Here is a 12,701-nt window from a genome sequence, read left to right as displayed (position 1 = left end):
GGCAAGATTTGTACAGGTGCTGGATGCAGAAGAGCATCTATCATGCATATTGTTATAGGAGCACTCTATTGCTGATTAAAATACTGCCAGGGGAAGTAATACATCAGTAGGCAGCCTAAATATAGTTGAAGCCTCAACATTTACATACATTTAATGTTTGCACTGCCGCACTGCAAAACATTGAATGCCCTAATATATGGCTGAGTACACTCATTAAAGCTGTGCTTGTCAGAGGTCAACATGCTCTTCAGCCATCTGTTTGATATAGTCTAAGTGTCAGTTCATCAAAAACTGATTTTTCAACAGTTCATAGATTCTATAGGGCTACTTAAACATTAAGCTATAGTGGCAGCTACCATTTTGAAGTTTTAAAAATGCTGATCCATTCGGCACTATGTAAAATAAACAAAAATCCTTGTAATCCTAATACTGATAATCAAACTTCAACAATATTGCAGTCTCTGGAAAAATATATCACCGCTAATGTTGTACCAGCAGAAGGCTTTTAGCTATCTATAGATTCACAGACCAAGAGTTTATAGTAGATGTCTAAATAAAAGTTCAAAATGTGCCAGTGTGACATTCGCACGAATGCCAATCATGGCTAGGACAAAGTGCTTGGAGGCAGAATGGGCATGGGCCCTGTGTACAATATTATGTAGATAGCCATTATTATGTAGCCACTCCATTTCCCAGCTGCTTCACTGTCAAGAGTGATGGCAGTATCACTCCTGTCAGAAGGAGCATTATGCTAAAAATGTCATATGGGTACAGTGTTACATGACTGCGCATATGTCATTCAAAGTGCGACAGTGCTGAAAGCTGAAAATTGGCCTGGGCAAGAATGGGGTAAAAGTACCCAGTAGGCAAGTGACTAAGCCTAATTTCCTACGTAGTTGCCCAATTAGTTCATTGAGGGCAGTTTGTAAATTGGAGACTACCTGTAAGAATGTTATTCCACTGCATAGCTTGGTGCCATTTGCAAACACTGAAATGGTACTTTTAATCCTAGACCCTATATTTTTATAAATAGGCTAAAAAGTAAACTTACTAACACTGAGCTTTGGGGTAAACCACTTATAACCGAAGACCATTCGGAGTAAGAACCATTAGTTACCGTGGAGGGCAAGGGGGGCCTCAGGGGTCTAACAGGCCAATGATTTCTTAATAAAGAGAACTGTTCATTACATTATGCTCTCAGAAGGGGGGCTATTGGCTTGCTGTGAGATAGAGCTGCACGATTAATCGTTAAAAAATTGCGATCTGAACTCACCCCCCCCCCCCCCACGACCTTAAAACAGCATTTCCTCCATTCACTCACCGCTGTAAAAAAAAAAAAAAAAGAGCCAAATGTTTATCAACATTGCCAAGGGTGGGAGATAAGCCTCGATTCACACTAGCGCGACTTGTCAGCCTGTCAAGTCGCGGTCCATTGACTTCTACAGGACCCGTTCTAATAGGAGCGACACAAGTCGCTCCGACTTAGAAAAAGCGACTTGCATAGACTTCCATTATGTGAAGTCCATGCAAGTCCCTCCGAAGTCGTGGTGCATGGTAATGCACAAGTCGCCCCCGAAGTAGTACAGAGTCGTGCCGCCCCAGTGTGAACCAACTCTAACTGTAAACACATTGTTTTTAAAATGTATCATTTCATTCATGAACTTCATCTGTAAGTGAGGGCAGTTTAACCTCTTAGTGCCGGTTCACATTGGTGAGATGCGGGAACCCTGTGAATCCACTGTGGGTTCCCGTATTGCACCCGACTCGCAGGCAGTTCACACTGCCATATTTTCGAACTGCTGGGAGTGTCAATACAAAGTTAACGACACCCCCAGATCAGTTTGCATATCGCAGTGGGAACTGTTAATTCGGACAGGAATCAGATCGCTAGGTGTGAACATCCATGCGATCCTTTACTGGTGGGGACCAAAAAAAAGGTTCTGCGCGACTTTGGTCAGAATGTGATGCAAATTCATGCATACAATCTGTATGGCTGAATTTGCATTGCACAGACATCGCATGTGATTTGCAGAGCAGTGGGGGGGGCCGCAGTTTGGGATCTTTGCCCTGGGCGCTGAATGACCTGGCCCCTGGCACTGATCACCGCAACCTCATTTTTTATGTTATGCCTAAAAATTGCGCAATATGATTTGTGTGCCATAAAATTAAGTTCACTGAAAAATGTGTTGTTGATAAACATGTGCAGTAATATTGTATTACAAAAAATACAGCTACCACCATTTTATTCTCTAGAGTCTGCTTTCAGAAAATACATAATGTTTAGAAGGTTTAACTAATTCTCTTTTTTTTTTTTTTTTTTTTTTACACTTTTATCACATGTGCAAAACCAGAAAAAATCGCTCTAGTAGAAAAAAGAATAACATGTTGCGTTTTTATTATGTAAATTGAATTTAGTTGCATTCTTTATAAATACTGTAATATGGGGGGGTGGGGGGTGCCCAGGGGTTTTTATTCTGCCCATTTTTAGAAACTGCTGAATGTCACGCACTAATAAAAAATGACGATGTGCATGTTTTTCAATTCTTACACTTGTTATGAAATTCCTATTTTTGAGCTGTGTGTCCTTGTACTAATACAGCAGGACCAGGATGTGATGTGCTGTTTACCATTTGACAATGAAGAAGCAAGCTTAGGATGGTTTGGTTCTATCTGTCTATTTAATTGCAGTCCTGTTGTTCTTCCGCCCCCCTCTCCCTCTGTGTCCCTTCGATCTCTAGTAACTTTGGCTTTGAACTGAAAAGATAAACAACGCTCAGGGGGTGATATGCAACTCCAAGCTCATGAAGAGATTTACATTTCAAAGGGATGTGTGGTCACACTTAGCATCTTAGCAAAATTGTAATATTTACCTTTTGAAAATCCTTTCTAATGTCGACCACTGTTTCCACAGGGTTTTATTTTTTTCTTGCTCTTGTTCTCTTCAGTGTTGGTAGAGACTGTTGGGTAATCTAATCTCCACATTTCTCTTCTCATCTCTAGTTTGGGTGCCTGAGGGACCTGATACGCTGAAAAAAGTGAAGGCCAGACGCAGCCTAAAGTCAGCACGCGAAAAACCCTACCAAGATCAAGGCATCACTGGACTGATGGGATTGCTATTGGGAAGAGATCATATTGAAGCACCTCTATAATATCCAGCTCTTCATTTCGGCTTCATTTTTACCATCATGGCATCCAAGTTTTGGTTGGATGGATGACCTGTCCTAAATCTGTTAGCAGACTCTGCATTGCACTGTTGCAGCAGCCATTTAGGGCCAGTGGCTCAGAGCGGAGTACCTGCATGCATAACCAGGTAGATAGTGATGGACTCTGACTAAAATGGAAGTGACCTGACTGTTTCCTGCCCATTTGTCATCTCTGGTCAGGACAGGTTAAGGTTGGACATTCATCTTTGCTGGAAGAGCAGTATGCAGGAAGCTGGTTTTCAGGCCACAAACGCTTTCACAGGTAATATTTTCATGGTTTTCTTCTTCTGGGATAAGGGTAATATTTACAAAGATAACTTCTGTTTTTTTTTTTTTTTTTTTTTTTTTTTTAACGATTGCATAAATTGCCTACATTTTGCTGTTGGCAAGCTGCACCAGTTTTTAAAATGTCTGCTTTTACATTGCGGGTAGCATTGTACACCATAAATTACTATAGTATGTGCAAATTCTAAAGGGAATAAAAAGTTATTCAGTGATCCATTGGTATGTTTGTGTGCATGGACATATATATTCAGTGTAATTTATATATAGCAGTCATTCATCTGTTTCCTCCCCCCCCCCCCAATCCCAGCGCTTCCAGGTCCTGTCACTGTTCTGCTCCCTATGCTTGTATCATTTGTCTGATTGTAATGTATGGTTGTTTAAAAATAGTCCCACTAAACCGTTCAACACAATACTGAACAAATAATCCATGTAGATCCAGTTTAAAGCCCAACTCCTGGAAAAAAAAAAAAAAAATTACATTTGTATTGGACTCCACCCCCCCCCCCCACACGCACACACTGCAAGGGTTAAATGCTTAAGTTTCCTTACTCCACGAGTGTGAGCAGGTTATATTACCGCACTAGGCCTTGCCACGGCGGTGCCCCTTTCCAGATGGGGACGCGCCTGCGAGTGGATGTCTCGCCAGGACACAACGACCTGGAATGCCCTGAGTAGCCGCGTAGCCCAGGGCTGGCAGAACCCCCACTTCGGTTGGGAGGCGGTCTGCCCAGGGCGGAGCCCACCCGGTCCATAGTATGGTGAGTAAATGTGACCCCCCCCCCCCTTGGTGGTCTTGGGGGTATTGTATTTTGAGGCCATTTTCCCTGTGCTTCCTATTTAATTGCATTGGCATCCATTTTTGTGTAGTCCTTTTGAGCAGATCTACTATTGTGCCTGTGGAGAATTCCCCATTTTTTACGGATCTGGTGGACATGCTGGTGGAATCCCTTTCCCTCCATCTTCATGTGTTGGCGGGTTCTATTCTAAAACCATGTTTTGTGTCTGTTGGTATCGCAGACGGTTACAGAATGGATTAAGGTTCTGAAAGGTAACTTGGACCCTGACATAGTTTCCCCGGAGCTCATGGAACTTTATACCAGTTGGCTCTGGCCCTGGTGCTCCTATGTGATGCGTCCCTGGATGCGGCTCCCCTGGTGGCCAGAGTTTTGGCTGTGGGGATTGCCCTCCGGCGCATGGTTTGGCTGTAGAGCAGGTCGACTAACCAGGCTTCCAGGAAAGCCCTGACAGATCTTCCTTTTCTGAGAGAGTGTTTGTTTGGCGACTTGCTGGATGATATGATTAAGGGTCTGACTGGCGGGAAGAGTACTCTTCTTCTTCCTCAAACCTCCAAAGGTAAAACACCCCGTGCTAAGCGGGGACCTGCCTTTACCGCTCATAGGCCTTTTTTTTCGTGCTTCTGGGGCGCAAGAAAAAGGTAAGCTGTTCAGAGCTTCTGGAGGGACTAAGAAGCACTGGGGCAAGCCCAAGGCCAGTCAGCCCAGTTCCACGGACAAGTCCTTTTCAGCATGAATGGGTGCGCTCACCCGTTTCTGGGGTAGGCGGACGTCTGCGCTTTTCAGGAACCCTGGACTTCCTTTGTTCAAGACAAATGGGTTCACAAACTGATTTGTTCCAGGTACAAGATCTAATTTTGGTCCCGGCCAGGGGGACAGGTTTTTTTCAATCAAATCTTCACCTGTCTCCAGAGTGTTTGAAAGCTCTCCGGGAGGCTGTGCAGAATCTCTTGGCTCAAGGAGTGATTGTGCCGGTTCCCCCGCAGGAACGCTCTCAAGGACTCTGGACGTGGATCTGTTTGCATCTCGCCTCAACAGGAAAGTCCAGCATTTTGTAGCCAGGTCTCGGGATCCTCTAGCCAATGCCGCAGATGCCCTGGTGGCTCCTTGGAGCCAGTATCGGCTTATTTATGCCTTCCCTCCACTCGTACTCCTGCCAAGGTTTCTTCGCCGGGTGGCGGTGGAAGGCATTTTGGTTGTTCTGGTGGCACCGGACTGGCCTGGCTGTCTTGGTCTTGGTACGCAGACCTGGTAAAAATGGTCGACGATCCTCAATGGAGGCTTTCTTTGCGGGAAGATCTGCTGTCTCAAGGACCGATCTTCCATCCTGCTTTACGGTCAATGGCTTTAACGGCTTGGCTGTTGAAAGCAAGGAATTGAGGAATAGAGGCCTTTCTGACTCAGTGATTCTCACTCTTTTGAAGGCCAGGAAATCAACGTCATGGAAGATCTATCATCGTACGTGGAAGTCGTACAATTCATGGTGTGAATCGCTGCGGGTGCACCCTCTCGTTTTCTATAGCTACGGTTTTGGCCTTTTTACAAAAGGGGGTTGAGCAGGGCTTGGTTTTGGGCACTATCAAGGGCCAAATGTCGGCCTTGGCTATTTACTTCCAATGTCTGTTGGCTACTAATATCTTGATTCGCACTTTTATTCAGGGGGTGTGTCATCTGGCTCCTCCAAGAAGATCCCCGTTGCCTCCGTGGGAATCTCAATCTGGTTTTGTCTGTTCTTCAAAAGCCTCCTTTTGAGAATATTAGGGAGATTTCTCTGCCTTCTCTGCTTTCTTTGTCGCAGAAGGTTGCCTTCCTGGTGGCTATTACTTCTTCTCGCAGAGTATCTGAGTTGGTGGCGCTGTCCTGTCGTTCGCCTTATTTGGTGGTCCACAGAGATAAAGTGGTTCTCCGTCCTAATCCGTCCTTCCTCCCTAAAGTGGTGTCGGATTATCATCTCAATGAAGTTATTGGGTTGCCTTCCTTATGTCCTAAGCATCCCAAGGAATTTGCCTTGCACTCTTTGGATGTGGTTCAGGCGAGTCTTTTAGGAAAACAAACTCTGTGTCCTTATGGACGGACCTCAAAAAGGTTTGGCTGCGTCTGCTGCGACCATATCAGGATGGTTCAGGCAGACGGTTGTTCAGGCTTATTCACTCAAGGGTCTGGTTCCTCCTTTCCCTGTGAAAGCGCATTCTACTAGAGGGCTGAGTGCCTCTTGGGCTTTTCGCCATCAGGCCTCTGTTGTACAAGTTTGTAAGGCAACGACTTGGTCGTCTGTGCACACTTTTACAAAATTCTACAAGGTGGATTTGATGGCATCTTCGGATGCCTCTTTTGGCCGCAAGGTTTTGCAGGCTGCTATTTAGTAAGAGAATGTTTTTTCTTTTAGGGTTTTTTTTTTTTCGCCTGGGTGAGCTCCTGAATGTTGTTTGTTTTAGTTGAGCTTCATGTTACCCAGTTGGCTAAGTTTAGCCTTTGGAGTTTAGGTTACTATCTGGTTGCGTTCTTCCCACCCATCATACCTACACTGCTTTGGGACGTCCCAGTGGCTAATGAAGATGGAGGCTGCGTCTGTCAATGGACGGTGGAGACAACAAGATTTTTGTAAGATCTTACCATAAAATCTGTTTCTCTGAAATCCATTGACAGACACAGTACCTGCCCCTCTGATATGTGGATGTTTTTTTTCTCTTCACTGCTTACAACTAAACTGGTTTGCTGGAGTAGTGGGTGTGTGGGTTATGCCTGTGGGGACAGCCCCGGGGGCGTGGAGATTTAAATTTTTCCTACCTATAACTACTCCTACAGGGGGCAGCATAACCCAATGCCTAATGAAGATGGAGGTTGCGTCTGTCAATGGACTTCAGAGAAACCGATTTTATGGTAAGATCGTACAAAAATCTTGTTTTTGTGGCTGAAGGACATCCAGCATCATCTGCTCTTTTCTTCCCAGCTTTACTGTCCCTGACCTACCTCTTTCATTCTGTGGATTTTAGTTCTTTTAATTATGCATTCCCTGCATCACATGTGGGCATGTTAATTAGCATGTTGACTGGGGACCAGGGAATGTGAAATATAAGCAGATTAATTTTAATTTTCAGCTTTAAAGTGGTACCTAACCGCTACCTCCAGATTCTCTTTCGCATCTGCACTTCCGCCCTTTCTACACCACCACTGTGAACAAACATGGGAAATTAGGACTTTATAGGTGCCTGAACCACTGCAGTTTATACAGCAAAACAAGTTGAACTATATAGTAAAATAATTTAATTACATTTTTTTACTATATAGCTCAACTTGTTTTGCTGTATAACTGCAGTAGTTCAGGCACCTGTAAAGTCCTAATTTCCCATGTTGTTGGTTTGTCTACTCAGGGATGTTGGTGGCGCTCAAGGTCTAGCTTGTTGGCCCCATCTACTATTTTCTTTTTTTACACCACTGTAGAATGTACAATACAAGTGAACCAAGCCTCGTTTTCGTGTAAATTTACCAAGACTTAGCCCCACGTAATGAATGGTCAACAGTCTTGAAAAATTTCAATGCAATGCCGCAAAGTATTGCAAATGAAGGCACGGCACATGGATGCATAGATTGACAGTACACTCCGTGTGCTGTCAATCAGGATACAGGCATATGTGCCAGGGCTGTCATTTAAAGAAACCGTGCGTGATTTCTCCTAAACTGAATACATTTAAATACTTTTGAAGCCAACAACATGTAAGTCATTTTATACAGTTCCATATAGTGCAAAGTTGTTCAGGTGAGTTTACGACCACTTTAGTATGTATGGTATGTGTGCAAAACAATTATCTTTCCCTATTCTCTGCTGGCTTAAGCTACCTTTCTTTTTGGGAAGTTCAGTGCACTCACCCAGGTAAAAGGCAGAAGCAGCCAATCTGCCTAAGTAGGGAGCAGGGTAGTGGCTTGTACAGACTAAATGTTTAAATGGTGGCACGTCTGTTTAGCACTAGTCCTGGTAGGCCTTGTAAGGGTGTCCCCACAGAACCCTTCAGGAAAAAGACACTGAATCCTGACATTTCAGCCATTGCTGGGGGGGGGGGGGGGGAAATGGAAAGAACGTTGGAACAACAAAAGGCAGCGTGTCAGGTAAGTTGTCACCTTTTTAGCATGTAAAATATATTTAAAGTGATGCTTAAATTATCACTAAAGGCAAAACTTTTTTTTTTTAAGTTTTGGGTAGATTAAAGAGGTATTAGAATACCTGTCAGGCTTTTATTGCTGTTTTGTACCCTTGTTCGGTAGATTCACCCTCTATATTCTTTCTATTTACAACGATCGCCGAATATGAAATAAGTTGTCACCAGAACAGGAATATCTTCAGGTATATCTTCCATATCTTCAGGTATATCTTCCAATGAAGATATCGGTTCAGGTGATTATGGTGACAACCATGAATTCTCTGACTAGAGAGCTACCCATCACTTTTTTTTGTTTTTGGCTGTGGGACCTGAAGGAAGGTGAAAAATTCTCTCATTAGGACACAGATGGCAAAAAACTTTACAGGGGGTTTAACCTTCCATTACTCTATCCACAGTGGAAATTGTTTTTTTTCTAATGGTTACATTTACTTATAAACAGATGATTGATTACCAAAGCAGCAATTTTAACATCATTTCTGCATATCCTTAGTGAGAGTGATGACCTGCAGCCCATCCATCACACTGCAGGTAATATGGTTGATGGTCTATGGTATCCCCCATGGATCCATCCGTGATCTTGCTTAAAACAGTTCAAACTTTCCCTTTATGGTGTTCAACTTATAGTCATCGATCTGTGACTGCATAGTATAGTACCATGCAACATTCCAAAAGCTAAGCAGTGTGCTGTTGCTGAATATTGATTACATCTGTGTCCAGCTAAAACTGTTTCTCTGTGAATTGTATTTGTTACAGTGCTAAGCTTTAAATAATTTTAAAACAATTATCAAAGCTAGTAAACTGCTACATAGAAAATGATTTTTGTAATACAGAACAGCACAGTAAAGTAATGCAACATGTTTATCTATTTTTCTCATTTATATAGCATTTGCTGAGAATGCTGAAACATTAAAGCTTAAATGCCTACATCCCACAACCCGCATCCAATAATGTATGCTTTTTCAGCACTACCTGCACGTTGCAATGAGGGAACAACTTTCACTTTGTGGCTGTGCCCTTTGGCTTAGCCATGACACTGCAAGATGCTAACCCAGGTTTCTGCCAGCATGGAAGAGCCCCATTCTGGGGTATCTGGATGACGTAATCTTGCAGGAAAAATCAAGAGAAGGCATCAGGGCCACTGTGCAGCAGACTGTGCAAGTCCTGCAAGAGATCGATTGGGTCTCAAGAAATTGACCCTGGAGCCATTGAATTGACTGGGATATCTGGGTCTCATCTTGGACACGGCTCTGGCATGGGTATTCCATCCCCTGGAAAAGTTTCGGACCCTCTGGATACAGGGTGAAGTTTAGTTCCCTTAAATGCCCTACATTTGCTTCTGCATGAGAGTGCTGGGGTTGATTGTAACCCCTCTAAGACAGTCTCGCACACTGTTTCATTCAAGACTGTCCTAAGCTGTCAGATGCTAAGTTACTCTGAACTCTGTTGAGCCCATGTCTCTGAGCACTGAAACCAGGTTATCATTGGAATGGTGGCTTTTCCAACCCAATGCTGGAGTTGGGAAAATGCTTCTCCCTGTGGTGTGGAAAGTACTGACAATGGACGCCAGCCTGTTGGGCTGGTCAGGAGTTCTGGACTCCCCTGTATGTTCAGGGGATGTGATTGTCAGAAGAAGTTTGAGTTCTGATGTCCTGGAGCTCTGGGTGGCTCGGCTTGCCTTTCAGCACTGGACCTCCTCACTCATAGGGCTGCTAGTTAGGGTCCATTCCTACATGGCAATGGCGTACATAAACCATTAAGGCAGTGCCAGAAGGTCAGGCCGCTCTTCGATATGCAGAGATCATTTTGACTTGGGCAGAACTCTGTTCTGGTTTTTTCCCAGTACACATTCTATGTGTGGAAAGCTGGCTGATAGATCCCTAGCAGGTAACACTGAGGGGCTTTTGTGGCGCTGGGGGTCTGGAAAAAAAAAAAAAAAGTTTTTTATTTAAGTTTGGATTGTATTTTCCGGGTAGTTACTGAAATAATCATGGACCCTGCCACACAAGTACCCCCACCTGTTTCCCTCGAGGGGGCCACGGGACCCGCCGGTGCACAGAGTATGGATGCATTTACAGCAGTTTTGGAGTCTATGGTGGCTCGGGTGGAGGCGGCCTGTCAGGGACGGGGGTAAAGAAAGCGACCCCCGCCTACCCCTATATTATCTGACACCTCTGACTCAGATTCAGAGACGGTCACTGCAGCTGCAGGTCCCTCTGCAAGGGCTGTTATCTCAGGTAAAGCTCCCTCAGACAGTGAGGAGGACGTTCATTCTTCCGCCATAATTCAGGAAGAAGCATTGGTGGACGCACTAGTTGTGGCGGTGCGGGAAACCTTAAGACTTGAGGTTTTATCGGCAGAGGCAACTGAAACAGAGATTCCCTTTTGGTACTAACAAGCCCATCAAAACGGTGAAGGTTTTTCCTGTACCCAAGTGTTTTGGTAATAAAATTAGAGGAGAATGGGAGCATTCTAAGCGTACCTTTACTATTTCCAAGCGTATTGCTAGACGCTATCCGTTTGAGGAATCCCTCATTAAGAAATGGACGGTACCACCAGTGGTGGATCCACCTATTTCCAGGCTGAATAAAGCCACGGTTATCCCAGTGGAGGACACTTCGTCCTTTAAGGATCCGGTGGATCGAAAGATGGAAGCGGAGTCCCGCACTATCTTCTCCCTGATAGGGTCAGCATTTAGACCAGTAATTGTTATTGGTCTAGTTTCCCAGACACTAACGGAATGGGCGAGATTGGTACGCCAAGGGGAAAAGCTATCCCCCAGGGAACATCTGATTTGATGGAACAGATTATACAAGGGCTACAGTTTGTCTGTGACGCAGCCTTGGATGCTACCCCCCTATTAGGGCATGCATCTATGTCAGCGGTAATCCTCAGACGTGTGCTGTGGTTAAAATGCTGGTCAGCTGACCTAGGTTCCAAAAAGACCTTGACGAATCTCCCCTTTCAGGGGAATCGCCTATTTGGGGCCACCCTAGATGAAATTATTAAGGATGCCACTGGGGGCAAGAGCACTTTCTTGCCACAGGCTTCTCAAGCTAAGGGACCTCGCAACAAGCGAGGACCTTTCTTTACCGCCCATAAAGGGTTCGCACGCCCGGCTGGAACAAGCGGGAAAGGCAAGACTCCTCCAGGAGGGTTCAAGAAAGGCTGGTCGGACAAACAGAGGACCGACTCAGCCAAACCCGAAGCAAAGGATTACACAGCCTGAAGGTGCGCCCCCACCCGGGTTGAGGGTGGGGGGACGTTTTCACCGGTATTCAGGACATTAGATCGAGCATCGACTACTACTACCGGTGCGATTCTTCCCTTCCAACATTTAAGTACTACAGGGAGCGGTAGTCACCGTTCCCTGAACAGATCTTTTCCTTTACCTTTTCCTAAGATTAGTCTCAATTCCCCACAGGAATCGGATCTGGTTGACCAGACAGACCAAGAAGCCTCTAGCCGGGTGACTTCGGTCCCTGAGATTCAACCAGGAGAGATCACCGTTCCTGATAGGAATCGGGTGTCGGATAAATGTGTGGGAACAGAAAACGACCAGACTTTGTCGGATGGTCGGGGCCAGATAGCTCTAGGGATGCCTGGTTCAAATCCCGTCAGTGCCAGTGGTCCTAGAAATTCTAGGCTGGCCTCGTCAAGCCGGCCTGGCCGACTTGGACTTGCTAGTCGCGGACGTTCCGTGGGAACTGCGTCTCAGGGAGTATCTGCGGTCTCGAGGACCAATCTACCATTGTGCTTTACAGTCGCTGGTTTTAATGGCCTGGCCATTGAGACCCAAGTACTGAAGGACAGAGGGTTGTCAGCTTCAGTCATTCCTACCCTTATTAAAGCAAGGAAAGCGAGTTCCAGCAAGGTCTATTATCACACATGGAAGACTTATATCGCGTGGTGCGAATCTTTAGGATTTCCTCCACGTACCTATTCGGTGACTCGAATATTGGCCTTTTTGCAAAAAGTGGTTGAGCAGAAGCTAGCCTTGAGCACCATCAAGGGTCAAGTTTCAGCATTAGCAATCTTCTTTCAGAAACCTTTAGCTACCAAGTCCTTGGTGCGGAATTTCATCCAGGGGGTGCGGCACCTGGCTCCACCAGTCCGCGCGCCCTTACCGCCCTGGGATCTTAATTTGGTTTTGTCGGTTCTACAGAAACCTCCTTTTGAAAACATCAGGGAGATTCCCTTGCTTACTTTATCCCAGAAGGTGGCCTTCTTGGTGGCTATAACTTCTGCACGCAGGGTGTCAGAAC

General features: G+C 45.1%; 1 protein-coding gene across 1 annotated transcript in view; it reads left to right on the top strand.

The window, feature by feature from the left end:
* The window catches only part of LDLRAD4 (low density lipoprotein receptor class A domain containing 4), a 532,001-nt gene that overhangs the window by 208,036 nt on the left and 311,264 nt on the right, over nt 1-12,701 (top strand). Inside the window, exon 2 of the mRNA XM_082258487.1 lies at nt 3,001-3,465. Within this exon, the coding sequence (XP_082114613.1) occupies nt 3,426-3,465 (40 nt within the window). The 5' untranslated portion in view covers nt 3,001-3,425. The remainder of the gene's footprint in view (nt 1-3,000; nt 3,466-12,701) is intronic.

Source organism: Pelophylax lessonae, assembly GCF_965119305.1.
Source record: "Pelophylax lessonae genome assembly, chromosome: 5".
Taxonomy (NCBI): Eukaryota; Metazoa; Chordata; class Amphibia; order Anura; family Ranidae; genus Pelophylax; species Pelophylax lessonae.
The sequence above is the reverse complement of the archived record's forward strand: the minus strand, read 5'-3'. Positions and strand labels throughout refer to the sequence as shown.